Source organism: Schistosoma haematobium, chromosome 1 (assembly GCF_000699445.3).
Source record: "Schistosoma haematobium chromosome 1, whole genome shotgun sequence".
Lineage (NCBI taxonomy): Eukaryota > Metazoa > Platyhelminthes > Trematoda > Strigeidida > Schistosomatidae > Schistosoma > Schistosoma haematobium.
This window is the reverse complement of record NC_067196.1, coordinates 83,513,069-83,538,382: the sequence shown is the minus strand read 5'-3', so window position 1 is coordinate 83,538,382 and position 25,314 is coordinate 83,513,069. Positions and strand designations below refer to the sequence as shown.

Sequence of the window (25,314 nt, the reverse complement as noted above, 5' to 3'; positions counted from 1 at the left end):
ATGGTATTGCACAACTGATCCACATGGTATATATATATTTACATCATATTATACAAATATTACATATGTATTTAAATCTAATCCCGTGAATTACTTACATTATTTGTTTAATGACGTATCTATCATCATTGTCTTGCCGATTATTATTGGATACTTAAACGACGATAGTCACGTAGATAATAATGAAGTTAATATTAAGAAAAAAATTCAGTTGGAAATATTCAAACATTACACATACACCTAGATTTTGTGTATATTTGTATTTTCCATAATATTGATTAGAGTAGTCAGTTTGTTCAAATAAATTAATTTACTTAAGAGTAATGAATTATTCAAATTTTAACGTATAATCTACTTTTAAATTAAGACATAAATATGAAAAAGAACTTGTCATAGATAACTCATTAGACAATCCAGAGCTATATTTACCATTTCTTTTAATTTCTAAATAGAAACTTTATGAAATTCAACTAAATCAAACTTGCCATCACATAATACTACAAATTCGTTGTGTAAACAGTGAAATTACTCAACTTTTAATCAACTAGTTACAGTATTAAATCCCATTTCTCTTACATTAATTTGGCCGGTTAAACAGTATTTATAGACTTCACAAGTATGATTGAAAGTTGATTAAAAATATCAATTAATTTACTTATTTACTAGGTACTTGAATGTACGCTACAATTTAAGTATCCGATATAATAATAACGCTTAGTTACCCAAACTAAAGTAGGTTGAGTGAGTTTCGAACCCAGGAATTCGTAGCTGAAAGTTGAACACCTAAACTAATTAACAGTTGAAAATCGTTTATCAGAACGAGTTTACTGGTTAGCGTTTTTTTAGCGAGTTAGTTTTCTACGGGACGGAGTCGTTAACCCCATACCCAACCCTCCTCCTTTACCCGGGCCAAGCCCGGGTAGGGGGCCCCCCTAAGTAAACCACCTGCTTCAGTCTGGGCAACCGGGCAGTATCACAGCCCACACACACACAAATATGGTGTGGCCAATATATATTTGGTGCCCTCTTGTACCAATATTTATGTGTTGAAATAAATAAATAAATAAAAACCCGGGCTTGGGACCGGCAGTAACTCTGGAAGAGCTACAGGCAGAGTTTTTTAACGAGTTCTATCTTCATAACACCACATCAAACTTTTCTGATTCTATAAGCTTCATTTCCATATTGCTTATTTTTCGTTTTGTATTTTTCTCTGACGAAAGGATAATCAAACTACTATCATTGTATCCCTCTTTCTTTATTCTTGTGACTATGTATTTCCTCTCATTATACCGATGTTTCACTTTTACTCGACAATAAGTGGCTTATATACATCCGTAAGCACATTCCTTGATTCTCAGGGAGAAACATTCGACTCTGTCTACCTAGAACTCTTGATAAGTGTGTCAAAAATTATATTAACCTACTAAAGCCTCTTTAGTCAAAAACTGTTGATTGTGTTTAAACTGTTTAGATCTAGTTGTGTTTTTATTTAACTTGTTTTTATTTAACTTCATAAATTTGCTCCTAGAAGTAACATCTTACTTTTCAAGGATTGGTTACCTATCTACGGAATTAGATGATATAGTTCTCTTTAGTGAAAGCTTTGACAAAATCCAGAGTCTTCCGAACGCCATAAATAACTATAAAAATGTTTAATATCCGTTTCTTTCCCTATAAATTCAAAATGTTTCCGCATCAGTTCTCAGTTTTATCATAGAGAATGAGGTAGTTAAGCGAGTTGGCCTCTTCACTCAGCTTAAAAGTCTTATCATTCCTCTTAAATTGGTGGCCGACAAAATCTTGACACCGATTAAAATCTTTTTCCATATCTGTAATCTTTACTGTGAAAAAATGAAGTGATGTTATTTTTTTTCTGTCTGTAGCTGTCAAACTTGGACCTCAAGATTTGCCACATTTAAGTAATAGACATAACTATTCTGATTCATGTGAACAACACGGACAAATGGATGATTATAGAAGTGGTGTATACGAAAATCTTGTCAATCACTTCACAACAAATCCAGTTACTAATATGGATAAAGTAAGTAGTTTTAAGTTTATGTAAACCGTTTTTATGAGCTAGTTGTTGATTTTGTAATAACTGTTTTAGGTTTACTTTTTAATCACTCCACCTACATACTATTCATCACTACTGTCAGAGTGTTATGACTGACATGATCCTCAGAAATTTGTGGGAGCATGGTATTCATATCAATCAACAGCAGACCGAATTATGCTTGATCTATTGGCTCATTTGAAAAAAACCTTTATCAACAACATGCTCAGTGGTCAACGGAACAAGATAGTCAACGTGAATACAAAAACAAATAACGACAATAAAACCCATGAAGACAACTAACCACAAACAAAATCACCAGATTAAACAGATTTGAGACTCGTTGAATAAACTCGCTTTTATGTTACATAATCGCTGTTGTCGTTATCCGGAACTACAATTATTGCTCTACAATTAAGCCATCGAGCTTAAAGAATTCAAAAAATACTAAAAATATTCCAAGATTTAATGTACTTTTGATTACATTCCATTCTCTTATTTTCGATATAAAATAGTCTGATGGAAATAAACACTAAATAATGTGGGTTCAGATCGTATGAGAAACATCAGTTCCCTCAAGATTGAGCATACGTCTAGGGTTTCATTCCGATCGAACCCAACCAGCTGTCAATTAAAGATAATGTACACTATGTTGAGTCACATAGAGTAGTGGCCACATTGCAATTCAATCAACAGAATTCGATCATTATCATGAACTAGATCAGAAGTGAATAAACCTTTATCAAGTTACCACATAGAAATAATGCCAGGCGGGTCACATAAACTGTTAAAACGTATTTAATGAATATACTGATATTTATTGTTTATTCATGCAACGAGCATTTACCAGTGCAGTTACCAGCGTTAACCAAGTTACTTTATCGCTGAGCTAAGTGCAGTTGTGGACAATTTTTCACAAGAATGTTATAATTAGAAACCATTTTGTTTATCACAATTTGTGGCTGACACTAAAATGTTTGTGGCTTTTCTTCTCTCTACTTCGAACAATAAATTTCGAGGGTAAGCTTATAAGTATTGAATAAATAGCAATTGATTTAAGTATTATCTAAATATGTGCTCAATACATCTAGACGCATAGTTTCTTTCCATTTAAATATTATATATAAAAAGACAGCCGGTTGAGCAATAAATTATTCGTGACTGTAACCACATTCGAACAACAACGCGAAATTGAGTTTGATCTCAAACATCTCTTTCTGATAATTTAATATCAATCAATTTTCCAAACAATCTGACTTTTCACCGCTTTCATACATATTTCTAGTTGAAAACATAGATTGTATGCATTTCAGTTGTTGAATTAGAATTTATCCATGTCTTATGGACTACTAGATAAAATCAGCTTTGAGCTCTGCTGAACAATCAATTAATCAATGTGAAAAATTAGTTGTCTAGTCTTTTCTCTCAGTTGTTTTTCTATTCTGCAGTTTATTCCTTGTTTTGTCGGTACCATTTTATCCTGCTTCTTCTACAACTTGATATTATGATCAGCATGACCCGTTTGTTGTTATCTCAGTTGTGTAGTAAGCTTTGTGTATTGTTCTTTTTTCCAAGTAAATCAATAATTACTACAACGTCCCAACAGGATTGGTTGCACTCTATATAGGGAACGGTCAATTTTTCAAAACTAACGTATTATTATCATTAGTTACTTTACCAATATTTACATTAAAAATTCGTTTAGTCATTGCTATTACCAGTCTACTATTATTCATGTTTAGTTCAAGTTATAACAACATAGTTACATACCTCGTTGACTTATTAAATTTCACAATTAATAATCTGTTTTCCATATTCCGGCTGAACATGAATAAGTGTAGACTATATATCATTCACTTTCCATAGTAATAATGGCTAATTTCATCTAACTACTAAGTAGCAAATGGTGAATCACTGAGTTTGGAAGAGAAGCTCAAAATTATTCTAAAGGTTTGTTCTTACGTATACATGTTATGCCTAAGACGTTAATCGATATCATCTGTTAGATTTGCTAATCAGAATCGCGATCATAATATTTCAACCCCTCATATGCTATTCAGTGTTTAATTACTGTCCAAGGAATTGACCAACGATACGTTCCGACCATCACAGTTTAACCCTGAGCTGAGGCTAACGTATGCTCCGCTTTTACTGGTCCGTTGATCCCCAGCCTTGAGTCTGAAAGAAAAAAGCAGCCCTGCTTTTATTATTGTTTTTGACTACCCAGAAGCTATCCCAAAAACTCACTGGCTTATATATGTGAACCACCAGACTACAAATACTAAATACGAAATACTTTACAAACAGTTATGTCATATATGACAAAGAGCGAAGCAAACGGTACACAACTAGTTTAATATAATTACGGGATAGTGAAACACAACGATATTTAATAGGTTCACTGGAAGATTGCAATTATGAGAATATGAAGCTGCAACGATGTAGTTATCTACTAGCTATAAAATTAAAATCCGTGAATTAATCTTAATTGTTACACTTTTTATATTCGCTCCACCACAGCAATAATATCATTTGCTCGTATATCCTGGGACCACCGAGTAAATAATGCAGTTGTTAGGAAACGGGTACTAGGTAAGGAAGGCGAATCAATTGATGAAGTAGTGAAACCTCATCAGTTGCGATGGCTGGGACATGTGTTACCTATGCCCAACCACTGACTGTCCCGACGAGTAATGTTTTATGGTGTAAGAGTAGGTTGGAAGAAAGTTAGGGGCGGCCAGACCAAAACATGGTACAAGTTCATGAAGTCACTGACAAGTGGACTGAGCCATATTGGTAGGTATAAACTACCTGGTTGGGATCCGCGAGATGATAGCGACCGATGGTTAGAGACTTTGAATGACGTTGCTCAAAATCGTTTGCAATAGCGCAGGTGCATTCACTCATTGTGTTCTTCCAACTTCTAATCTTCTGAATTCTTCATGTCCTTTTTTCCCTTTCCAAATTTATTTCACTGGATTATACTCCTTGAATATCATCTTCGAACCCTAATCTTTCCGATTACTGTCTATACTTTTACTACCTCTGTGGTGTGAGCTACTTATATCCCATAAGTAGTATATAACGATAGTCAGGAATAGAACGTATTTCAGTAGATCGAGAAGGAAAGAACAGAATCGGAAAGCGATTGGTATAAAAATGCAGGAACAATGAAATCTGAGACAATAGACTGATATTTGTAAAAGAAACGGTCAAGTTTGAAACAATCGATTAATATTTTGCAAATTAAGTATTTACTGTATTGTTCTCAAATTTTAGTGACATCTTCTGTAATTTTGTATTCAATTACATTCGATTGTCCCCACTCGTGTTCTTGTTCACTACACCTCTACCGCTATGGGATTTAAATCGACAATTGTGTCTCTGTGCTAATGTGGTGTGGCGACCTAGACTGATGTACGTACGTACGGAGTTCTGCATTGTTGCTGACTGACTGACTAATTGTTTAAATTAAACCATAAACGTTTTGTTCAGATAATTCCGTATAAATTGATGTATTGAGATCATGAACTGATCGATGCTAGACTACCATTGAAAACCTAGAAGCACTAGACGACCTTTTCATCCTAGTATGGAACTTCTCAGCAATGAGCATCCGCGATCTTGCACACGGGACTCGGACCCCGGACCTTCGGTCTCATCAATCTCCACAACCCTATACTGATATATATATGTTTCAGCAATTACATCTTCCACAAATGATACTACAACTTCAGTTATTTAATAATTATTCTTTTCATTGTATACTCCACCCTAAATATGTCTATATTACTATTTGTTTTCTATCACATATGTATGGATTGCATAGCCTATCATTACTGTTTCAACTAATAGTCCGCTTACTACACCTGTGCCCCCTAACAAACATTATGTTATTTCACAACAATGTATGAATTCTGATTATAATCTATCATCGGAACCAATGGTAATTATTCAGAAAATCGATGCACCTACTCAAACAACATTACCTGATATTGTTGATTTAGATTGTTTGCCATCGGCTTCAATACCGTCAACATTATTGTGTAAGACTATAACAGTGACAAAGTCAGAAGTAAGTTGTATCAATCATGTCAATCATCTAAACAGTACTAGTACTACTAATACTACTAGTAGTAGTAATAGTAATGACAACAATGATAGCAACAAAAATGTTACACAAAATTCCTGTGATGAATTGAATATGGAAGAAGAAAATTCACAGCAAAAAGAACAAAAACAGTCACAGAATCAGTCACGTCAAAAAAGAATCCCGGCATTGAAACATTTGAAATTACCATCAACTTGTAGTTCGACAGTTTTACGACAAACTAGTATACCAAATGGATATTTTTTGTCAACACCGGAAGTGATCAATGAACTTGGTAGATTGATTTGTTTCTTTGTTTGATTTATTTCTTTATGAAACTTTTGTTTAGATTTAAACGGAAAAAGAAGATGGTTTCAGTATATTTCATATATTGGGCTAGTAGGATGTAACTCAGGACGTGTGTTTCACCATACTTGATATTCATTAGTTGACTATCCTTGAATGTCAGTTTTAATGTTCACATTCGGACTTGAATCCAATGTCTTTCAATTCCAATGGCCGTTGCGTTATCGATTGGGCTACTGAGTCTGAATAACCACTAACTTGTCCAATGTGTATTAAGTTATTAGGACTGGTTTCGTAATTTCTCATTTTTAACGTTCAATAGACTGTAACCTTTAGAGCAGCAACAGTATTACGCTAAAGCTAACTTTGTCACTAATTTCCCCGCTTAATTTCTAGATGGGAAATGGTTCAAATTCCAAACACTTTGTATCATAATTATAGAGAAAATCAACTTGTTGAAAAACCAAAGATTTGAACTGGTAATATCAATGTTACCTATGAGTAGTTAGTACTGTACTTCATGTTTAGAAATACCGAAAAACTTTTCTAAGCCGCACAATTTGTGTGATTAATGTAACCTGGTTGTAAGATCAAGTAAGCTTTATCAAATATATTAGAGTGCTACAAATTAACAGTTTATACTTAATATATTCCTTAGTTAATTACAGATTGGAGAATACAATATAAAACTTAACAGATCAAAAGGTTTTTTCGCAAGATTGTAAAAATAGTCTCATTTACCTTATTCCATTATCACTTACATTACCAGCATTCATAAAGATGGTTTCTTTTGGCGTTGTAGAGAATCATGTTTGTCTTGTCATTTTGTTTTAACGTTTTTTCTCAATAAATATGAGTGAATTACCTGTTGAACTCTTCCATTCATCATAACTTGTATTATCAGACATTTGATCCTTAAAAGTTTTACTGTTCATTTTATTCTGATTAAATCCCCATCTTATCAGTAGTGGATCTAAATGTTCAGTACCGATTTAATGATTCTTAATTTACCGTTAGGATAAGTTGTTCATGAATATTGTTCAAATTTCATTACGCAATGACTTCAATTTATGTGTCATTGAAAACCTATAAGGTATTGGATATCTGAAGTCTATTGGTTATTAAAAACTACGTACTAATTGAATAATCTTCAAATACTTAGTTTATAACCATATGCTCATTTGCAACTAGCTTCGAGGCAGATCTTCAAAGTTCTAATACAAATTCCTGTCTGGTGTAGTTTAGTTTTGTCAGGAATGAAATAATTATCCTCTGATAATGAAATTTAATTAGAAATATGCTATTTCATAAATCCTTTGAATCCTATGGAGGAATCTGAAAGTATTTTGCATGTTTCAAGATATAAATTTAGTGGATTCGGTTTTATGCAAGTTCGCAGTTTCTCACCACTCCTAAGGAACATTAAACTTGGACAAAACGGTTGTCGTCAATCATAGTCAATTTCGATCCTGGCACAGATGTGCATTGGCCCAAGTTTTCATCCCCACATTAGCATAACGCTATGAAATTTACAAGATAATTGTCGAAAGAGTCGAAATAATCACGGTAAAAACGATAGTGAGAAAGACTAATCACTGAGAATATGGTTCGAGATTTAGGAAGGAAACAATATAGATGAAGTAATACTGGGACTGAAGATCTAGAGAAAAGTGAAGAATCAATGCATCTCTGTGATCGATTGTGAATTACTTCGTCCAACGTCTCTAACCATTAATAGCGGTTTGCATTTACCAACATAGTTCAGTCCAACATTCAGTGACTTCCTAGACCTGATGCTTTCACTTAGTTTAGTCATCCTTAGCTTTCTTTTAATTTACACCTACACTATCTAACATTGCCTAACAAGGTAGGTGATAGTCAGGCATACGTAACACATAGTGTAACTACCTCACCCAATGAGAATGTACAACCTTGCCAGCTGATTCGTTACTTTTACTTACCCTTATCTCAACATTTTTCACTCAGTGATTCTGTAAGCTTACTATTCGTTGACTGTTTAGCCTTAAAATTTTATATTCTCGTTCTTTTGGAAGTTTTAATTCATTCTAGTCATTTTTATTGTTTTTTCTCGTATTAAATTATAGGTCGTTTAGATGGTCATCGAAATAATAACAATAACAATGGTAATTCATCGACAGATTCTCCAGATACTCATCATCCACTTTGGCATACTTTTTCTCCTGCTAATATATTTTACCGGTTAGGATTACATCAGGTTTTATCATTGTCACCAGCTCCTCCAACATCTCGAGAGCCTCCTTTATTTCCTCTTAGTCATAGTCCTCCTACGCCTACTTCCATACCATCATCATCGTCATTATCTAATATAAATGCTGAAAATCAAAATTCATTAATTACTCAACCTGTACTTGTTAGTCAATCATCATGTATAAATATGGATACGATTTCAGCATATTGTGAATGTATGTTCTCTATTGTTTTTTATTGTGTTTAAAAACTTCCCCGTTATTAGTAGTATTATTTAATGGTTTTTACACTGTGGACATTCCCTTTCTCATTTAAATTTAATTATAAATTATCTAAATCGTACTATAAATTAGGGATAAAGCTGTCCCACAATAGTAATAACAATAATAATTTTTTTTCGAAAATTATAGTAAATGCACCGTAAATTTCAAGCTGTAGTCAGTTTAATACCAAATAAGTATATGCACTATTCGAAGAGATATGATTTAGGTATTATTTTAACTGAATATTTGTTATAGGATAGTGCAGAGCATGTATGAATAGATCTTTACAAAATGTCTAATCCATAGGTGAAATAATTTCAAAATAGATCATTAATGGCAAGCAATATATTATGTGACTGTCACAATTTTTTTTAACAGTAATACTATCTTATGTTTGATAAACATGGTTGGTTACACTAAGAAACATGACGGCATAATTTCACCCTGAATGATGTAGATATCACAATCTTTGCCAAGAACAAACAAATGTTTCACATTTATTTAAATTTAAAAAAATAAGATGAAATTTTATGACCCTTAAATTGAGAAAGATTTGAGTAATTCGATCATTCACTCCCAACTGCGTAACTCTTAACGTTTGACCACCGACAGACATATATATCACTACAATAAATTCCTAAAATCAGCCGAAAAAAAGGTACTACACACGTATATATATATATATATATATATATATATATATATATATATATATATATATATATATATATGTACTCGTGTCAATCTTTAAAAAAAACAAGTATTACAATTATGCGAATACAGGTTGTAAGCAGCTGGAACGAATTGTTATCTTTGTTCTTTTAAAATTCATAAATATGGAAGAGTTTGTATGAAATCGCTTAAAGAGAAAAACAAACAAGCAGTTGAATAAAAAAGAAATCTATCGGCTATTATTCTTTTTTTCGCAGCTGTTGTAAATGACACTACTATTTGTTTTTTTTTTCGATTTTCTTCAAAATATAAATCTCTGTGTTCATAATAAAGTAGATAGTACTTTGACTTGCCATGCATGCATAGGTGGTTAGTTCAATGGTTATCTATGTATGTACTGTTTTTCATTAGCGATCGATACTCATGAAATTCATAGCATATTTATGTTTCATTCTATATGGTACTTCACTTACTACCTGTCAAATATTATTACTTTCAGTCTGAGATTGTGGAGATTGCTAAATTTTATTAAAATCATAAGCCGCTCTAAGTTCGACCATCATTGCAAACCTAGATTTCTAGTGAGAAGCCGTCACCAATGGAGTTCAACCGTGTCGGTTGTGAAGCAGTTACGCACCGAAAACCATGGAATATGATCGCGCGACATCTTGTATTGGTTGAGGCTAAACATTAACCCCGTTGAATGTCGACTCAGTGGTCTAGAGGTTAAGCGTTCATAAGTGAGACAGAACGTCCTGGGTAGGATCCCTTCGTAGGGAATTGTGGATGAGTACTACGAAGGACAAAGAAGCCGTTTAGTGCTTTCAAGTTTTTAGTCGTGGTTGAGCTTAGATTGACTCATGGTTTTATTATTACTATCTTCCTGATTACCCGTCTTCGGTTATCAAAATTTAGTGTATGACGTCGAGTGTTGGGGAGACTCAGAAACTTTCTCGATAAAAAGCCCAAAGGGCCCTGGAAACGCTGAGAAACATCTTACCCAGTCAGCATGCGATAGAAGTTTACCAGAAACATTTAGAAGGTGAAAAGCCATATATCACACTTGTGATTGGATGATTACCTACCCTGTTACTATGTTTAGTAGCGCTCCAAAACTTTCCAGAAGCCCAATGTTATCTAAAATGCTATAGATACCCTAGATTTTCTGTACATAAATGAACCTTGAGAGCAAAACGTTCTTTCCATATTTCGCGCCTTTTTCTCCCGTGTTCACGTTACCGTGTAGATTTAGCCTGGAGGTTACTAAAAGAGCTTAGAAAACCGAATCAAGCGTTTATTTAGAAGATTTGTCATTCAGGCAATATCAAAGTATTCTAATAGACAGAGTTAATATTTACTATCTTCTAAAAATGACCCGACATCTAAATAAAATAAACAAAAGCAGAAAGTATTTATTGGAGGTAGAAAACAAGAGTAGAGTTCAACAAGAGGATCTTGTTCTCAAAGTTCTACAACTTATATATATATATATATATATATATATATATATATATATATATATATATATATATATATATATTTGCTGTTGGCAATGCTTGAACAATATGGACATGCATACACTTATTCAAACTGTTGTGTTTCTCAATGGAAATTTCTATATATCAAGCATAAATAAAGCCGTCATTAGTCTCTGTCATGTCGATATTCATCGTTGATTAATCTCTGGAACAAAATCATTTTAAAATCGTCATAGAATGTCCAACATAACGGTGTTTTAGCTCATGTATTCTTTATTATAGATGAATTATAGCTAGTAGTGGAAGATAGGATATGAGTTTCATCCCACTTGGGAATCGTCAGCTAATAATCCCATTTCAATAAAAGAATGTTCAAATGAAACTAGGTAAATCATGATCATTGAACTCCACTGTAATTTTCTTTCGAAAGATGTAATTGTGTACAATCAGTCAACCACCTTGAACACTGCATTAAACCAGTTTAACTAATATTGTTTATAAGATTAGAATAAAATTGCTAAGATGAATTGTATAAATCATCCAGTGATCTTGCTGAGTGTATATAATTTAATTCATTTGCAAAGTACATAATTTTATATCAAATTTTTTTTTATAAGCGTTCACATAATACGCATTAGCTAGCTGTTTAAATTCTAAAGTTGAATGAAGTGAGATTCACACCGTGACATGTAATAGTAGAAGTAAACATGATTGGTCAACACGCAGCTTACTGACTATTAGACATATGATTTCCTTCCCTCTCATTGAATACTACTCCAGATTCACTAAGAGTAATCTCTTATAGTTGGGTGAAATGATTTTATTTATTTATTTGTTTAAACACATGGATATTGGTACAAAGGGTCACCGAATACATATGCGTCATTCGATTTATGTGAGGGCTGGGATAATGCCCGGGTACCCAAACCGAAGCAGGTGGTTTTCTTAGGGAGTCACTCCCCGAGCCTTCGACCTGAAGGTCTGATCCACAAGGCAATAGAGCATCGTGAGGAGATGCAGTCCCATGATAGCCGGTGCCCAACGATTGGTTCATACGCCATTTGTTCCCACAGGATACTGGAGCCCATGTGCACCATTGGTTTGGAATCCGGTTAAAGCGCCGGACATTCGCTTTTCGTCCTTTCGATTTCGTGAACAACACCCCATTGCGAGAAGTCAGTGAGTAGGACTTCCCTGACAGAGGCTATATACGCGTGGCCATGTGAGAGCATTTCGAGAGGGTGAGCGGAATCTCCCCACTCTCAGCCGTACCAGAGCATTTGGGGGCAGGGTGAAATGAAATTAAACTCGGATCTAATTATGTTTTATTTATTTTTAAATATTTTATATTCTGTCACTTTCATTGATAATTATCTAAAGTGAGTTTTTTCCTTCATTTTTTTTAAAACTTTTTCATAAAAACAGCTGAATCTCAAAACTCACCTAATGTGCTTCCAAAATATGCTAAACGATCGAAATACTCATGAGAAATAGAGGAAAAAACATAATCTCATATATCTATACATAATACACATATTTTGAAGATAAGACTCTTTTTTTGATCTACTTTTCCCTTTTTTTTACAAATAAAATAAATTCATCAAATTTATTTTACATAAAGAAATTTTTTTTCTATTGTGTATGCGCCAGATTATTATTACATAACAACTGGTGAGTTTTTCTTTTGTTTTCTTTTGCATTCATTTTATAGTTTGTTTGTTTTGTTTTGTATTTTTCACTTTTTTTTCTAATTAGATCCCTTTAAAATAAAGTATCATTATAATCATCATTGTGCAAAAGAAATTATTGTTTCATGTGTTAGAATACATATAGAAATATGTATAAGATAAAAGATCAAATTCACTATACTGTACACAATTTGAGCATTTCCCTCCCTTGCCCCTCCCCATTTTCTTTATCTTCTGTTATCGTTCTTGACGATATTAACTACCCATTTATTTTAATTATTTTTTAATATTATCATGCTGTTTGTGTATCTGTACTAGTAGCAGTGATAGTAGTAGTAGTAGATTGAAATAAGGTAGTTGGTGTAACTGTTGACACTGTGGTGTGTGTGTGTGTGTGTATGGAGTATTACACACTCTAGTTATAGATGAAATTTTTGTTGACAATAACTTTTGTACAAAATTTTCAACAAAATAGATACTTATTTCTTTAAAAATTAAGAACACTTATCATGATGATGATGATAAAGATAATAAGGACTTCCATAAATTAAAAAAAACCGAATTTATTTACTTTTTACTACTTCCTTTCAGTCATTCATTCTATATTTGTTTTCGTTTTTATTTATTTATTTTTTAAAAAAAAGAAAAACTTTGTTCCGGTTACTGCCCATTTCACTCACCATGTTTTTTTAATGCATAGAAACATTATAGTCATGTGATTAAGTTTCAAGCCAGCTAATTGAAAGGAAATTTTAATAGTAAAAGTGTATTCGTATTTTGTTGTTGAAGTATTTCATGTTTTATTTGACGGTGATATTTCTTTTCTCTTGTCACTTTTGTGTTATTTGTTTCTGTAATTCCATCTATGCGTTTCTTTTTTTTCTTTCATACACATACACAACCTTTTGTGAATAAGTGACTATCAAAGACCGTATAATAATTTTTTTGAACTCTTCATTCTTCTCTTACTGCTTTCTGTTCTTTATTGATTCACTCTTCTATTGTGAATGTTTTTTAGGCATTGATAACACTTTTTACACATGTATTATTGCTTATCATAAAGATTATATTTTTGGTGTTGTTGTATTCTCCAACTTAGATGGTTTAATTGCAAAGCTAATTTTGCCGTTCGCGACAGTATCATCGGCTCTTAATTCTCTGTAGAAGTTAGCTATTCAGTCACTCAACAGACGGTTAATCAATTTATCTCAATTATCATGCTTATGATTGGTTATCTTCGTAGATCTATGTATCTTCATTTGTCCTTGCATCCCTGTTGACTGATATGTTGAAGGCACTTCGTCAGTGAAATTATGAAATTAAAAATCACAATAAATTTAGATAACATAGGGTGATGGAAATAATATAACTGCAAATCAGATCGAATGGTTGATTAAAGATTACTCAATGCATAGAACGATATGGATTGAGCAAGGAATGGTAGAGAGGGATGAGTACTAATTAAATTCTTCATGTGTCTTCACGACTAATAATAATAATTAAAGATGTGAATATTGATAACAATAGTGTTTGAAGAAACTAAACTTAAGCTGTGACACTACAAATGGTAAGGTTTTCTGTACATGGGCCAAAGAAGGTCATCTTGTGACTAAGATGGCTATTGATTTATCGTGTCTGAAGCTAGCGAAATGAAAAAAGCGGTTGCACATATATTTTTGTACACGAAACTTAATACTAATAGTTATTGCTTCTGGCATTTGTAGCACATTAAGCCTGACGAATTTCAGCAGAAATTGAAGAAAACTGTCCAAAAAACAGGAATGAATTTAAGAATAGGAAGTGCGAAATAATATAAATGATTGTAATCCATATCACTCAACCATTAAATGTGCAGACCTCAACCAAACTAGTCTACACCTACTAATACGGATCGGTTCAATGGTTAGCGATTTCATGGATTAGATCTCTGGGTCAAAAGCTCAGGCTTTTCTGGTTAGCGTTTTTTTAGCGAGTTAGTTTTCTACGGGATGGGGACGCTAACCCCATGCCCAACCCTCCTCCTTTATCCGGGCTCGGGACCGGCAGTAGCCCCCGGAGGGACTCCAGGTGGAGTTCAAAAGCTCAGGTAGTAATCCGCTAATAAAACCACCTGTTCCATTGTTGGCATATCGATAGTATTCCATCCCTCACACAAATTGAATGTTTTGTGTGGCGCGTATATATTCAGTCTCCTTTTACCAATTTTTATGTGTTTAAATAAATAAATAGGTTACCTGCATCCGTAGTTTAACTCATTTACCTATTAGTTGGATTGCATTTAAAAAAATTTATAGCATTGCAGTGAAATTTTTTGTTTACAATTTGTTTGGTTACAGTGATGTAACTTTTGCCAATTCGTAGTGGTTAATCTGTATAAGTTCATAAAAAAGAATAAATCCCAATTCCAGTTAACTCAGATTTGATTGAATAACTACTGAATATATCTAGTTTTTCTGTTATCATAAAAATGCTGTTAACACTCATGAGAATAATTATGATTTTCTTTACAATGGGTTGTTATTTGTTTGCGTTAGCCTTCTACTGATTACCACCTTTAATATAATTTACATTACATAATATCCTATTAGTAATTTTCATATTCGAATAGTGCACATTGAAATGGAGTTATGAACTGACGCAATGAAATAAAATGTATTCCTACTATTCTCAAAATGCTGTTGATTTTTTCTGAAAATGAATCGTTATTGATTATATTTTAGATTGTGACTAACCGTAGAAGTCACTGTCCTCTATTTGTTTTATTCAAGGTTCGTAACTTGGATTCACGTGCACTCAACATCATAACTTAAGCTGAATAACTTTCACTTCAAACGTGAACTCATGTTGTGTTCAGTTGCTAGGATACGGGTACTAGGTAAAGATGGCAAATCAATTGATGACGTAGTGAAACTTCATCAGTTGAGATGGCTGGGACACGTGTTACGTATGCCCAACCACCGACTGCCTCGACGTGCGATGTTTTCTGGTGTAGGAGTAGGTTGGAAGAAAGTTAGGGGCGGCCAGACCAAAACATGGTACAAGTTCATGAAGTCACTGACAAGTGGACTGAGCCATGTTGGTAGGTGTAGACTACCTGGTTGGGGACCGCGAGATGATGGCAACCGATGGTTAGAGACGCTGAATGACGTTGCTCAAAATCGTTTGCAATAGCGCAGGTGCATTCACTCTTTGTGTTCTCCCAACTTCTAATCTTCTGAATTCTTCGTGTCCCTTTCTTTTTTTCTCTTTCTAAATTTATTTCACTGGACTATAGTCTTTGAATAACGTCTTTAGACCCTAATGTTTCCGATCACTGCTTATACTTTTACTACCCCTACCACTACGGGATTCGAATCAACAACTGCATCTTTGTGCTAATGTGGTATGGCAACTCAAACTGACGTACGAAGTTCTACCTTGTTACTGACTGACTGTTCAGTGTTAAAGTTAACACTGATACAAGCACAAATCCTAGCTATTATTACTTTAGATAATACAATTGCGTCATTCAGTCAAGTAGCTTATAACCCAACCTAGATTAATCACATTAAGTTGTGAATATCAACAAAACGGGAAAAAAATGCAAATCTTTACAAATAATTAAAGGTTTTTTCATATATCAGTAATCATTGTAGAAATTTGGATTTTCCGTATGTACTGAATGTGATCACAATAATTTCCAATTAAAAAAAGAAATTTGAAAACATATGATGCAGGTCATTCCATTATAAACCAATATTATTCTAATAATGTGTACAATGAAAAATTTCGAAAAAAAAGTTTACCGCGGTTATTTTCATAATTATGATGTGAAGTATTCAAACGTTTTGGATGTATGTTATTTAAGTTGTCTTCAGTTTTCTTCTGGCATATAATATATCATGTGCTAATATTCTGTTTATCTGATTAAATAGAATCAATCCTTAAGACAATTAGAATGCTTTTATAGTATATAATCAGTAAATATTGTAAATTGAATTAAGCATAGTGAAATATTTTTTATCAATTATGCTATGATTATTGACTGAACTTCAACATTCCATTATTAGTTTATTGTTATCATTTCGACTCATTTAACATTCAACTTTGCTAATCTCTTGACATTGTAGTGTATAGCATCTTGGTTTGAGATATGTTTATGTTGAATCCTAACTTGATGAACATAGATGAATATCCTCCCCCCGCCTATTTTTTTTCTTTCTTTGAGATCAAAAACTGATTTTAACTAGACCACCATTGAAAAATGGAGTGTAATTAGTATTTGTATGAGGTTCTCAGTCAGTGCGTATAGTCAATCCCTCCCGCTGGACTCAAACCCAAGACTAAATATAACGAAAATAGTAATTATAAATGGACCACTTGTTTATTATAATATAATGTTAAATTAGGAATAAAGTTAAATTTTTCCTGTTGTAACATGCAGTAAATAATACAAAGTATTTATTCAGGTCAACTACATTTACTTGTTATAGCCTGTTTTATTCATTGAATAAAACAAAGATCTATTTATCAATTTGTCATGTCGGTTTACGATCATGAAAGTACATTTAATCATGTTAAATTTCAAGATAGAAAAGAAAGTATTTATCACGTTGTAACTGAACTTGATTTCATTCCTTGTTTTTATGTCATTAATTCTTTGAAGAGGAACTTTCAAACCAATATAATTAACCTAATGTTAGATGATACTTTTTTGGTAAATGTATGATTAATACAGTACTGTAGGAGAAGACTAATACTAGATTTAACATGCCTAGTCTGAATTTTTAATTCTCATTTTCCTATCTAAGTTATTCATCTATTTTTCAGTGTATAATGAGTGTAATATCTAGAATTTTTCAGCACTTTTCTGTTGTCGTTTCTTTCAGTCGGTGAGTGTTGTATGTAAGAGGATGAATTTCATTAGGGATTCCATTTCAGTAATCTAAAGCTACCTATATATGTCATGAAAAATTTTTAGAGAATAATAATAACTGATTACGAACGGAGATGATAGTAGCTAACAGTGGAATACAGGACGCTTGTATCGTCGTATTAGGGACTCGTCAGATGAATGTACCAGCAACCAACAGTTGATGTTCACTCCGGGACTCGAATATCAATGGGAAGATTCAAACAACCAATACAAAAATAAAATATCTGATTACGGTTTAAAATTACAAAATAATCATGAAATAAAATAAGACCAAAATATACTGTAGAAGGAAATTAGGGACAAGGAAGAATGAGAGGTTTGATGTCTCGTTTTTGCCCTCATAGTTCAAGCTTGAATTGGTGGATAGTCAACGCATAGGTTTTTGATTTGGTCTCCCTTTGATCCAGTTCTTTTAATCATATATATTATTTTGAAGGAATAAGGCTTTGAAGCAACTTTCTCAGTGGTTTTTTTATAATTTTTTGGTTTTTCTTCACAATTTTGATCGGTATATCATTTTTATCCTCCTATTATTCTCTCATAAACTGAATATTACTCGATCCCTTTTGATTTTTGAAGTCTCGAATTACTTTATGATGTTATATATATTTCATGAACACATCACTGTAGCACAGCCCAACTTGCCGGATTGAAAAAGTAATTAATAAGAAACTTATGGCTCGAACTGAAATTGTCAGTGAAAATTATGTTCTGACATGATGCAAACACCCACTACATAAACGAAAAATTGTCCAAAATTATTTGATATCGCCTACATACTTAACATTGAATAAAATGATACGCTACTAAACCATTGACACGTATCCTACCTTTAATATATACAATAATCGACCATAGAAACTTTAAACTCATAATGAATTTACTGAAAAGATGGAGATACAACAGACACATTAGATATTCCATGAAGTGAACAACTGACAAGTGAGAATAAGGACCCTCACTTTTCCCTTGAAAAAACTTACTCTAAGATACATGATTAGCAAAAGTCTTTTGTTTATTGACAATATTATGTAGTTACTACATCACCACGATATCTAATCCTAGTGAATTTCTTTTAGGCAAAATTAAGGGATGATCCTTTAAAACCTGTCATAAATAAACTAGAACCTTATCGTTGCCATATGTATGAATAGTTTTTAGTCCTAAAAATCAGAGGATACTTATTGAACGTGTTAGACAAGTTTAAGTGTCTAATGATCAATCAGCATTATAATAAAAGAAGAAAACGACAAAAGCCATTCCCTTTCCGAACTTCTTATAGATGAATAGATTATATAGAAGAATAAAAACTAATATTTTCTGAAAACCGACCTCTTGCTATATGCATACTTATTTCTTAACTCTTATTCCATCAAAACTCAAAAGAGATATACTTAAGTGCTTAATTCACAGGGTTGATAATTATTTGCTTGAAAAATGATATCAATAAAGAACTCAAAAGCTTTCACCAATGTTTAAGTAAAAAAGATACCTATCGAAGTTCTTAATAAACCATATCTTTTAAGTAAAGATTTAGATAAGATTATCAACACCACGGGAAGAGCCTCTGTTCTTGAAATGGCATTTGAAATGTGCCAAAGTGAAATAATAACAAGTCGTCTGAGAAACCCCCTGAAGTGACCATTCATTACTCCAAAACTGATTAAGTAATGAATCTTCATCGACTGAAATGATTAGGATATTTATTAATTATACCCAACCATTGAATACCTTAACACACGATGATGACTGATGAAGGGGTAGGTTATACAAACAAAGCCCAGGAGAACACTGGCTATGGAACTGAGCGATGTATGTAGATCCGGAACACCCGGTTGGTGCCCACGTGAATATCGTAACAAATGATTAAAGGCTTTGGGTGACATGACTCAAAATCTTTCACAACGGCATAGATGCATTCTATCTCTCTCCCTTTAAAGCTTAAGTTCCTTAATTACTTAATACATTTTCCATTATTTTACTAATCCCTATTTTCTTTTTGAATCATATTGTCTATACCTATTGCTTTCTAACACCACCAATACTACCGACATTTCATCTCGCTGTAGTGATAACATGTTATAACTTGAAACGATGTACTCATATGACAGGTCCTACATTGCGCATGTTTGCCTGTTCAGAGACTGGTTTCTTCATTCATTATCCAGGCAATATTGATTTCATGAAATAAGGATGAACTCCAAAGTTCTACTACATCTATATATATCCAAAAGTTCAACCACTGTTGTTACTTTGAGCATATAATGATATGACACGTTCGTCGTATCTCGGAACTTCACCCTTCATGGGTAGGTAGACGACAAATGAGAATAATAAGAATCTCCATACCTGCACAATAATTCAAATTGATATGTATATGACCTTTAAAGAAATATATCGAATCAAATCCAATTCACCCTACATCTTTTTTTTATTCTGACGTCATCATTGAGAGTAATTAACTGATTATTAAACCCAAGATTTTATTTATTGTACAATACTTTTCGTTTACTGTCTTACGGTTTTGAACTTAACTTAAGTCAATTGACCTCCTACCTTTACTGCTGAAGACTGAGGTATATTCTGAAAGAGATATCCTTGTAATTTTTGTACAATAACTCACTGTTAATTCTCAAACTCAGGTATCATGTTTAACTTTAATTCAGAAAGTAGTCTTATCGAGGCCTACTATAGACAGGATTGTTGCTATTTTTAAACTAATATAAATTTTAACATTCCGTGATGAACTAGACGAAGCATGTATGCAGTAAACTTGTAAATATGAACTAGTATATTCCAACCCAGTAACTCAATTATATCCCTAATGTCGCGAGATTTTAATATCTTCAGTTCGAAGTTCTGTACTGCTGAAAAGTTCCTAACCAATATAAAATAGCTGTTCAATAATCCTTGGTTTTTTAATAGTTATCCAGTTAATGAGAGTTTATAATGTAGAAGCCACCTTTAAAGTATACTTTAAACCAAAATCGAATAAGTTTCCTTTAAAATTAATTTTAATACTCTGACAATTTAATAATCTTTATCGAAGTTGCATCAATAATCAAAGTAGGCTAAAGTAAGTTTCTCTAATTGTATTTAAATTAATTTGTTTTTAGTGAATTTTAATTACTTGACTTGGAAGTAGACCAGACTTATTTATATTAATTAAAGTCTACAATTAGAGCTGTAGGTTAATTATTTTAGTACTCAAGTTTCATCCATTAGGTAGAAGGTTCAAACCTCTGTTCCACCTACTTCTGTTTCAATAGTAAGGTAATGTTAGTATCCCTTACACAATTTAACTAAAAGCCGAGTAAACTAATCTGTAAATAGAATAAATTAAAATGTCATATTTCGAATTCTGATTTTTCTTCGACTCAAAAATGGTTTTTATTAGATTTTATGGCTTAACATTACGCTGTTACAAAGCGTAGGCAATCTAAATCAAAAATAATTTCAATAGTTTTATAGTTAACATCATTGGCTTATTGTAATTAAACAACCAGTGATAACCAGAAAGCACTGGACAGTTCCATATTAAGACGAACTAGCTGTCCAGGGCTTCCTAGATTTTAGCGGTTGTTTAACCAAGATCAGTCCATGATACTCAGAGAATAAAACTCCACCAAAAGCTAAATATAAAACCCAGTCATCTTCAGAAGCTCCATTCAGTAAAAATAACCACTAGGGTCTAGTTTGGAAAAGTAACTTTTGTAGTTTTATTAAGAGTTGATTAGTGGAGTTCAACCATTGTTGAATGTGTGATAGTTACTCACTGATGACATTAAAAGGTGGTTGCTCATTATCGCAAATTAATTGAAGCTAAACCATCAGATGCCATATCAGTGGCCTTTTTGTGGATGCCCGTTATTTTTTTGTCATTCTGATCGAACGATGTTGTCGAAAGGGCTCTCCACTTTAGTGGCCCGAAATCTGACTTTAATTTGATCGTATGATTGATTGTTATTGAAATATATGTCGTCTATTCTCGTATATAATCATCGACTTAAATCGCGTTAGTCAATAAAGGAATTAAATAAGTCGAATAACGAGAATGGACTTTTGAATACATATATTTTGTATATAAAGCGAATGGAATAGAGAGAAGAGAAACAACGCAGAGTGGAGATGGCTGGTAATCCATCTCCCATTCAACCAAGCGTTAATCAATATTTATAGTTACACAAAAGCAATGCGATAAGAAATGTACACACACCTACGCGCTCATATAAAAACAGTCAAGATTGGTAAGCGAATTAATAAAAGGGTCAGAATGTGACTCAAGTAGAATGAATAGAATGGCCTGTCCGAAAGCTAGAATAAGGTATATGGGCTTAACATAATAACCGACACTACAGCCTAAAGGTTAAGAATTCACAGTAGAACCTGAAAGTCCTGAGTTCAACCCCTTGTTGAGACCATGGATCCGCACTTCTGAGAAATTCCATGCTAGCAAGAAACAAATACTCAATATTCCCTGGTCATAAATACGTCTAAACTGAGACTATTTCTTAGTATTAAATATAAAATTTAACAACCACCCCCCCCCCACATAGGAGTAATTTTTTGTGTTTTGTTTGTAGGATATACACAATGTTAGATAATAGGAACCAACTTTAAAGATTTTACAAACAACCTTGACATTATTTTGTTCAGTGGTGAATTATCCCCCTCAGCTTTGATAGTGAATTTATTGATTTTGTAGATTATGCAGACATTAAATTATTGATTAATTAGTGTTAACAACTTCTGGCTTAATATGTTCAAATTCATCGACTGATCAAACATTTAAAATGCTGTATATTTCATTGTTATTTGTGATATCGTGTTGATAGGTTTTGAATCAATGGTTTGGACCTAAATAAATCTTCATCAACTGTCTTAATTTCTTCATTGCATTGATTTGTACCAGTATTGTCCCATTAAACGAGTAGCAAATGGCAGTTTATTTATCAGCTATACCATTGGCAATGTCAATATTTTGATACTACACCACACATTTTTATCCCTTACCACTTCGTAACTAAAACTCCACCTGGAGCCCCTCTGGGGCTACTGCCGATCCCAAGCCCGGATAAAGGAGGAGGGTTGGGCATGGGGTTAGCTACCACATCCCGTAGAAAACTAACTCTCTAACAAAACGCTAACCAGAAAAAAATAAAAAAAAACGTACTTTGTAACCAAACAGTCTATCAAAATCAGCAATGTGGTGCTCTAAAATCAGTGAAACATAGACTCATAGAATGATTTTAAGCTCTTTATTAGTTTTTAGAATGACTGTAATCAGTTTACTTGATTTTTAGGTATACTATTTCGACATAAATTTCATTCTTTCAAGATAAAACTATTCCACATGTAGCTCCTTTGTCAAGTCGTATCTATGAATTCTTACAAAAATTCCCAGCTCTCTTCACAATACTAGTCTTAAGACTCGCTGAAATTTCGACGATATGACGTTGTAAAATTATAGTCTATATGCCATATAAATGAAAATCCTAATCTCATCAAATGTTTGTATAAAACTTGAACATCTTTTACTCACTATATCCGTAATCCAGTTCTTAGTTGAGAGCTAACTGTGAATATCGAAAATATAAATGACTTGTTATTGTATTAAGTTTTGTATAGAATCTGTTTCGGATAGAGTTTACTTGATGTGCAATTATCCTGTCAAAATAAGCTATTTTTTCTGTATGTACTATATTCGAGTCAACATTTTTTATCAAAGTCGTAAGGGCAATTTAACTAGCATTACTTTGGATTCTTTCACAAAACTGAAAATCACCACCTTTATTCTGATTGCCTTGCTTGTAAAGTTCACCAGACTAAGAAAAAAAAACATACTAATATGGTTTTCCTCGGAACATTCCTTTTTTCAATTAAATCTGATTTTTCTACTTCCATTGTTCTTGCTCATCATTAAATCCCATTGAAAGTAAATGAATTTATCACTAGTCATAACCTCTTCGTATAAGATCGTTGATTCAGCATTAATCAGATGTTTGATCTTTATCATATGGTTGCCATAATGTTTTTCACCATTTATCCTTTGATATCAACCTTTTAGTTCTTCAGTATTATCGAAAGAACTGTTTCCATTCCTTTCAAATTTTTCAGACTTGATTTTATCACCAACCAGGTGTACGTTTTAGTAACTTGAACCACTAGATAACCGTATGAGATTCAAATTATTTTATGAAATTACATCATTTCATTCAAGCTAACCTATCATCATACACAAATTACCGAATCTTCTAGTGAATTTATGTAACATGTATTGAATAACTGAACAACACTAATCTATAGAATATTTATCTTTCAAAACTATGACAAAGAATTTGTTTAGTTTTTTGAATAGAAACAACAACTACCTAACATTCAGTCTTGAATGTTTTTTTCATCACAAGTGAAATTAAACATTAACACCGTTGGATGCCGACTCAGTGGTGTAGATGTTAAGCATTAGCGCGTGACACCATAGGTCCTGGGCTCGAATCCCGGGCTAGGGGTCGTGAATACGCCCTGCTAAATAGTCCCATACTAGGACAAAACGGTCGTTTAGTGCTTCCAAGTTTTAAATGATGGTCTAAAATCGACTGATTCACGATCTCAATCAATAATTTAACAATCTCCACAACCCCATACTGATGAAATTACTTCACAAGGAATTTCGAAAAAAAATTGATATGAATATACTTCTTCTTTTCTTAATAACGTTAGTATCCATAAAATACTCTAATAATAATGTTTTTATTGTTTTAGCATAGTTATTATAATAAAATATTTGTCAAATGACTCATTTTTACATGTTGAGTTTATTATTATCCCCATCACTAAACTAAATATGAAGTTTGCGTATTTTCTCAATTGAATACCAGTTTGTAATTCAACAGTCAATAATCTCATAATTTAAACATGGGCGTTCAATCATTTTAGTAAATTTTACATGGTTTTTTTCTCGTTCTCTCTCTCCTAACTTTTTTTTGCCAGACTTTATAACATTACTACTTGATAAACTATTTCTTATAGCAAGTTAATGAATAAAATGCAAAGTGTCATTTTATAATGCATACGTATATCATTAAAGCTTTAGTTATATAAATTGCCGAAAACTAGACTTTCTGTCAATATAATTATTTAGTAGTTAGAAAACTCTTTTGAATCTTCATTACATCAACACACATTACTGATCGTGTGTACATGTTTAACAAGATTATACTGTTGCACATGTGATCAATTTAGACCTCAATATCAATTTGTGAATGTTTTATAATGATCAGTGTTACTAAACTATCTAATATCAAAGTAGAGCGGTGAGTTGGTGGAGGCGGTACGCAGTCAATATATCACAGTTTTGAATTTCACTCCATCAATTCTAGTTCCAAGTAGATGAAAAATATCACTAGCCCTGTGAACAAACGTTTTGTTGCGGTCGTCTCTCTGATCAGATTTTAAAATGTATAATTCTACCTATCACAGCAGCATACAGGTTTCTGAAATGAATTACATTATCCGCTTTATCAGTCGTTTTATTAGTATTACAATATTTAGAACCAAAATATAATACTTTTAACTCATTTATATGAAGATTATCATCGGAAAACTTATAAACAA

General features: G+C 32.7%; 1 protein-coding gene across 2 annotated transcripts in view; it reads left to right on the top strand.

Moving 5' to 3' along the window:
• The window catches only part of MS3_00002299 (uncharacterized protein), a 50,576-nt gene that overhangs the window by 16,953 nt on the left and 8,309 nt on the right, over window positions 1-25,314 (top strand). The window contains exons 7-10 of one of the 2 annotated variants that reach the window (XM_051209875.1): window positions 1,887-2,044; window positions 5,889-6,444; window positions 8,561-8,899; window positions 12,523-14,804. In XM_051209875.1, the coding sequence (XP_051075346.1) occupies window positions 1,887-2,044; window positions 5,889-6,444; window positions 8,561-8,899; window positions 12,523-12,584 (1,115 nt within the window). In that variant the 3' untranslated portion in view covers window positions 12,585-14,804. Of the gene's footprint in view, window positions 1-1,103; window positions 2,045-2,086; window positions 3,080-5,888; window positions 9,615-12,522 lie in introns of those variants that run through there. The other variant, XM_051209876.1, reaches the window with a different exon arrangement.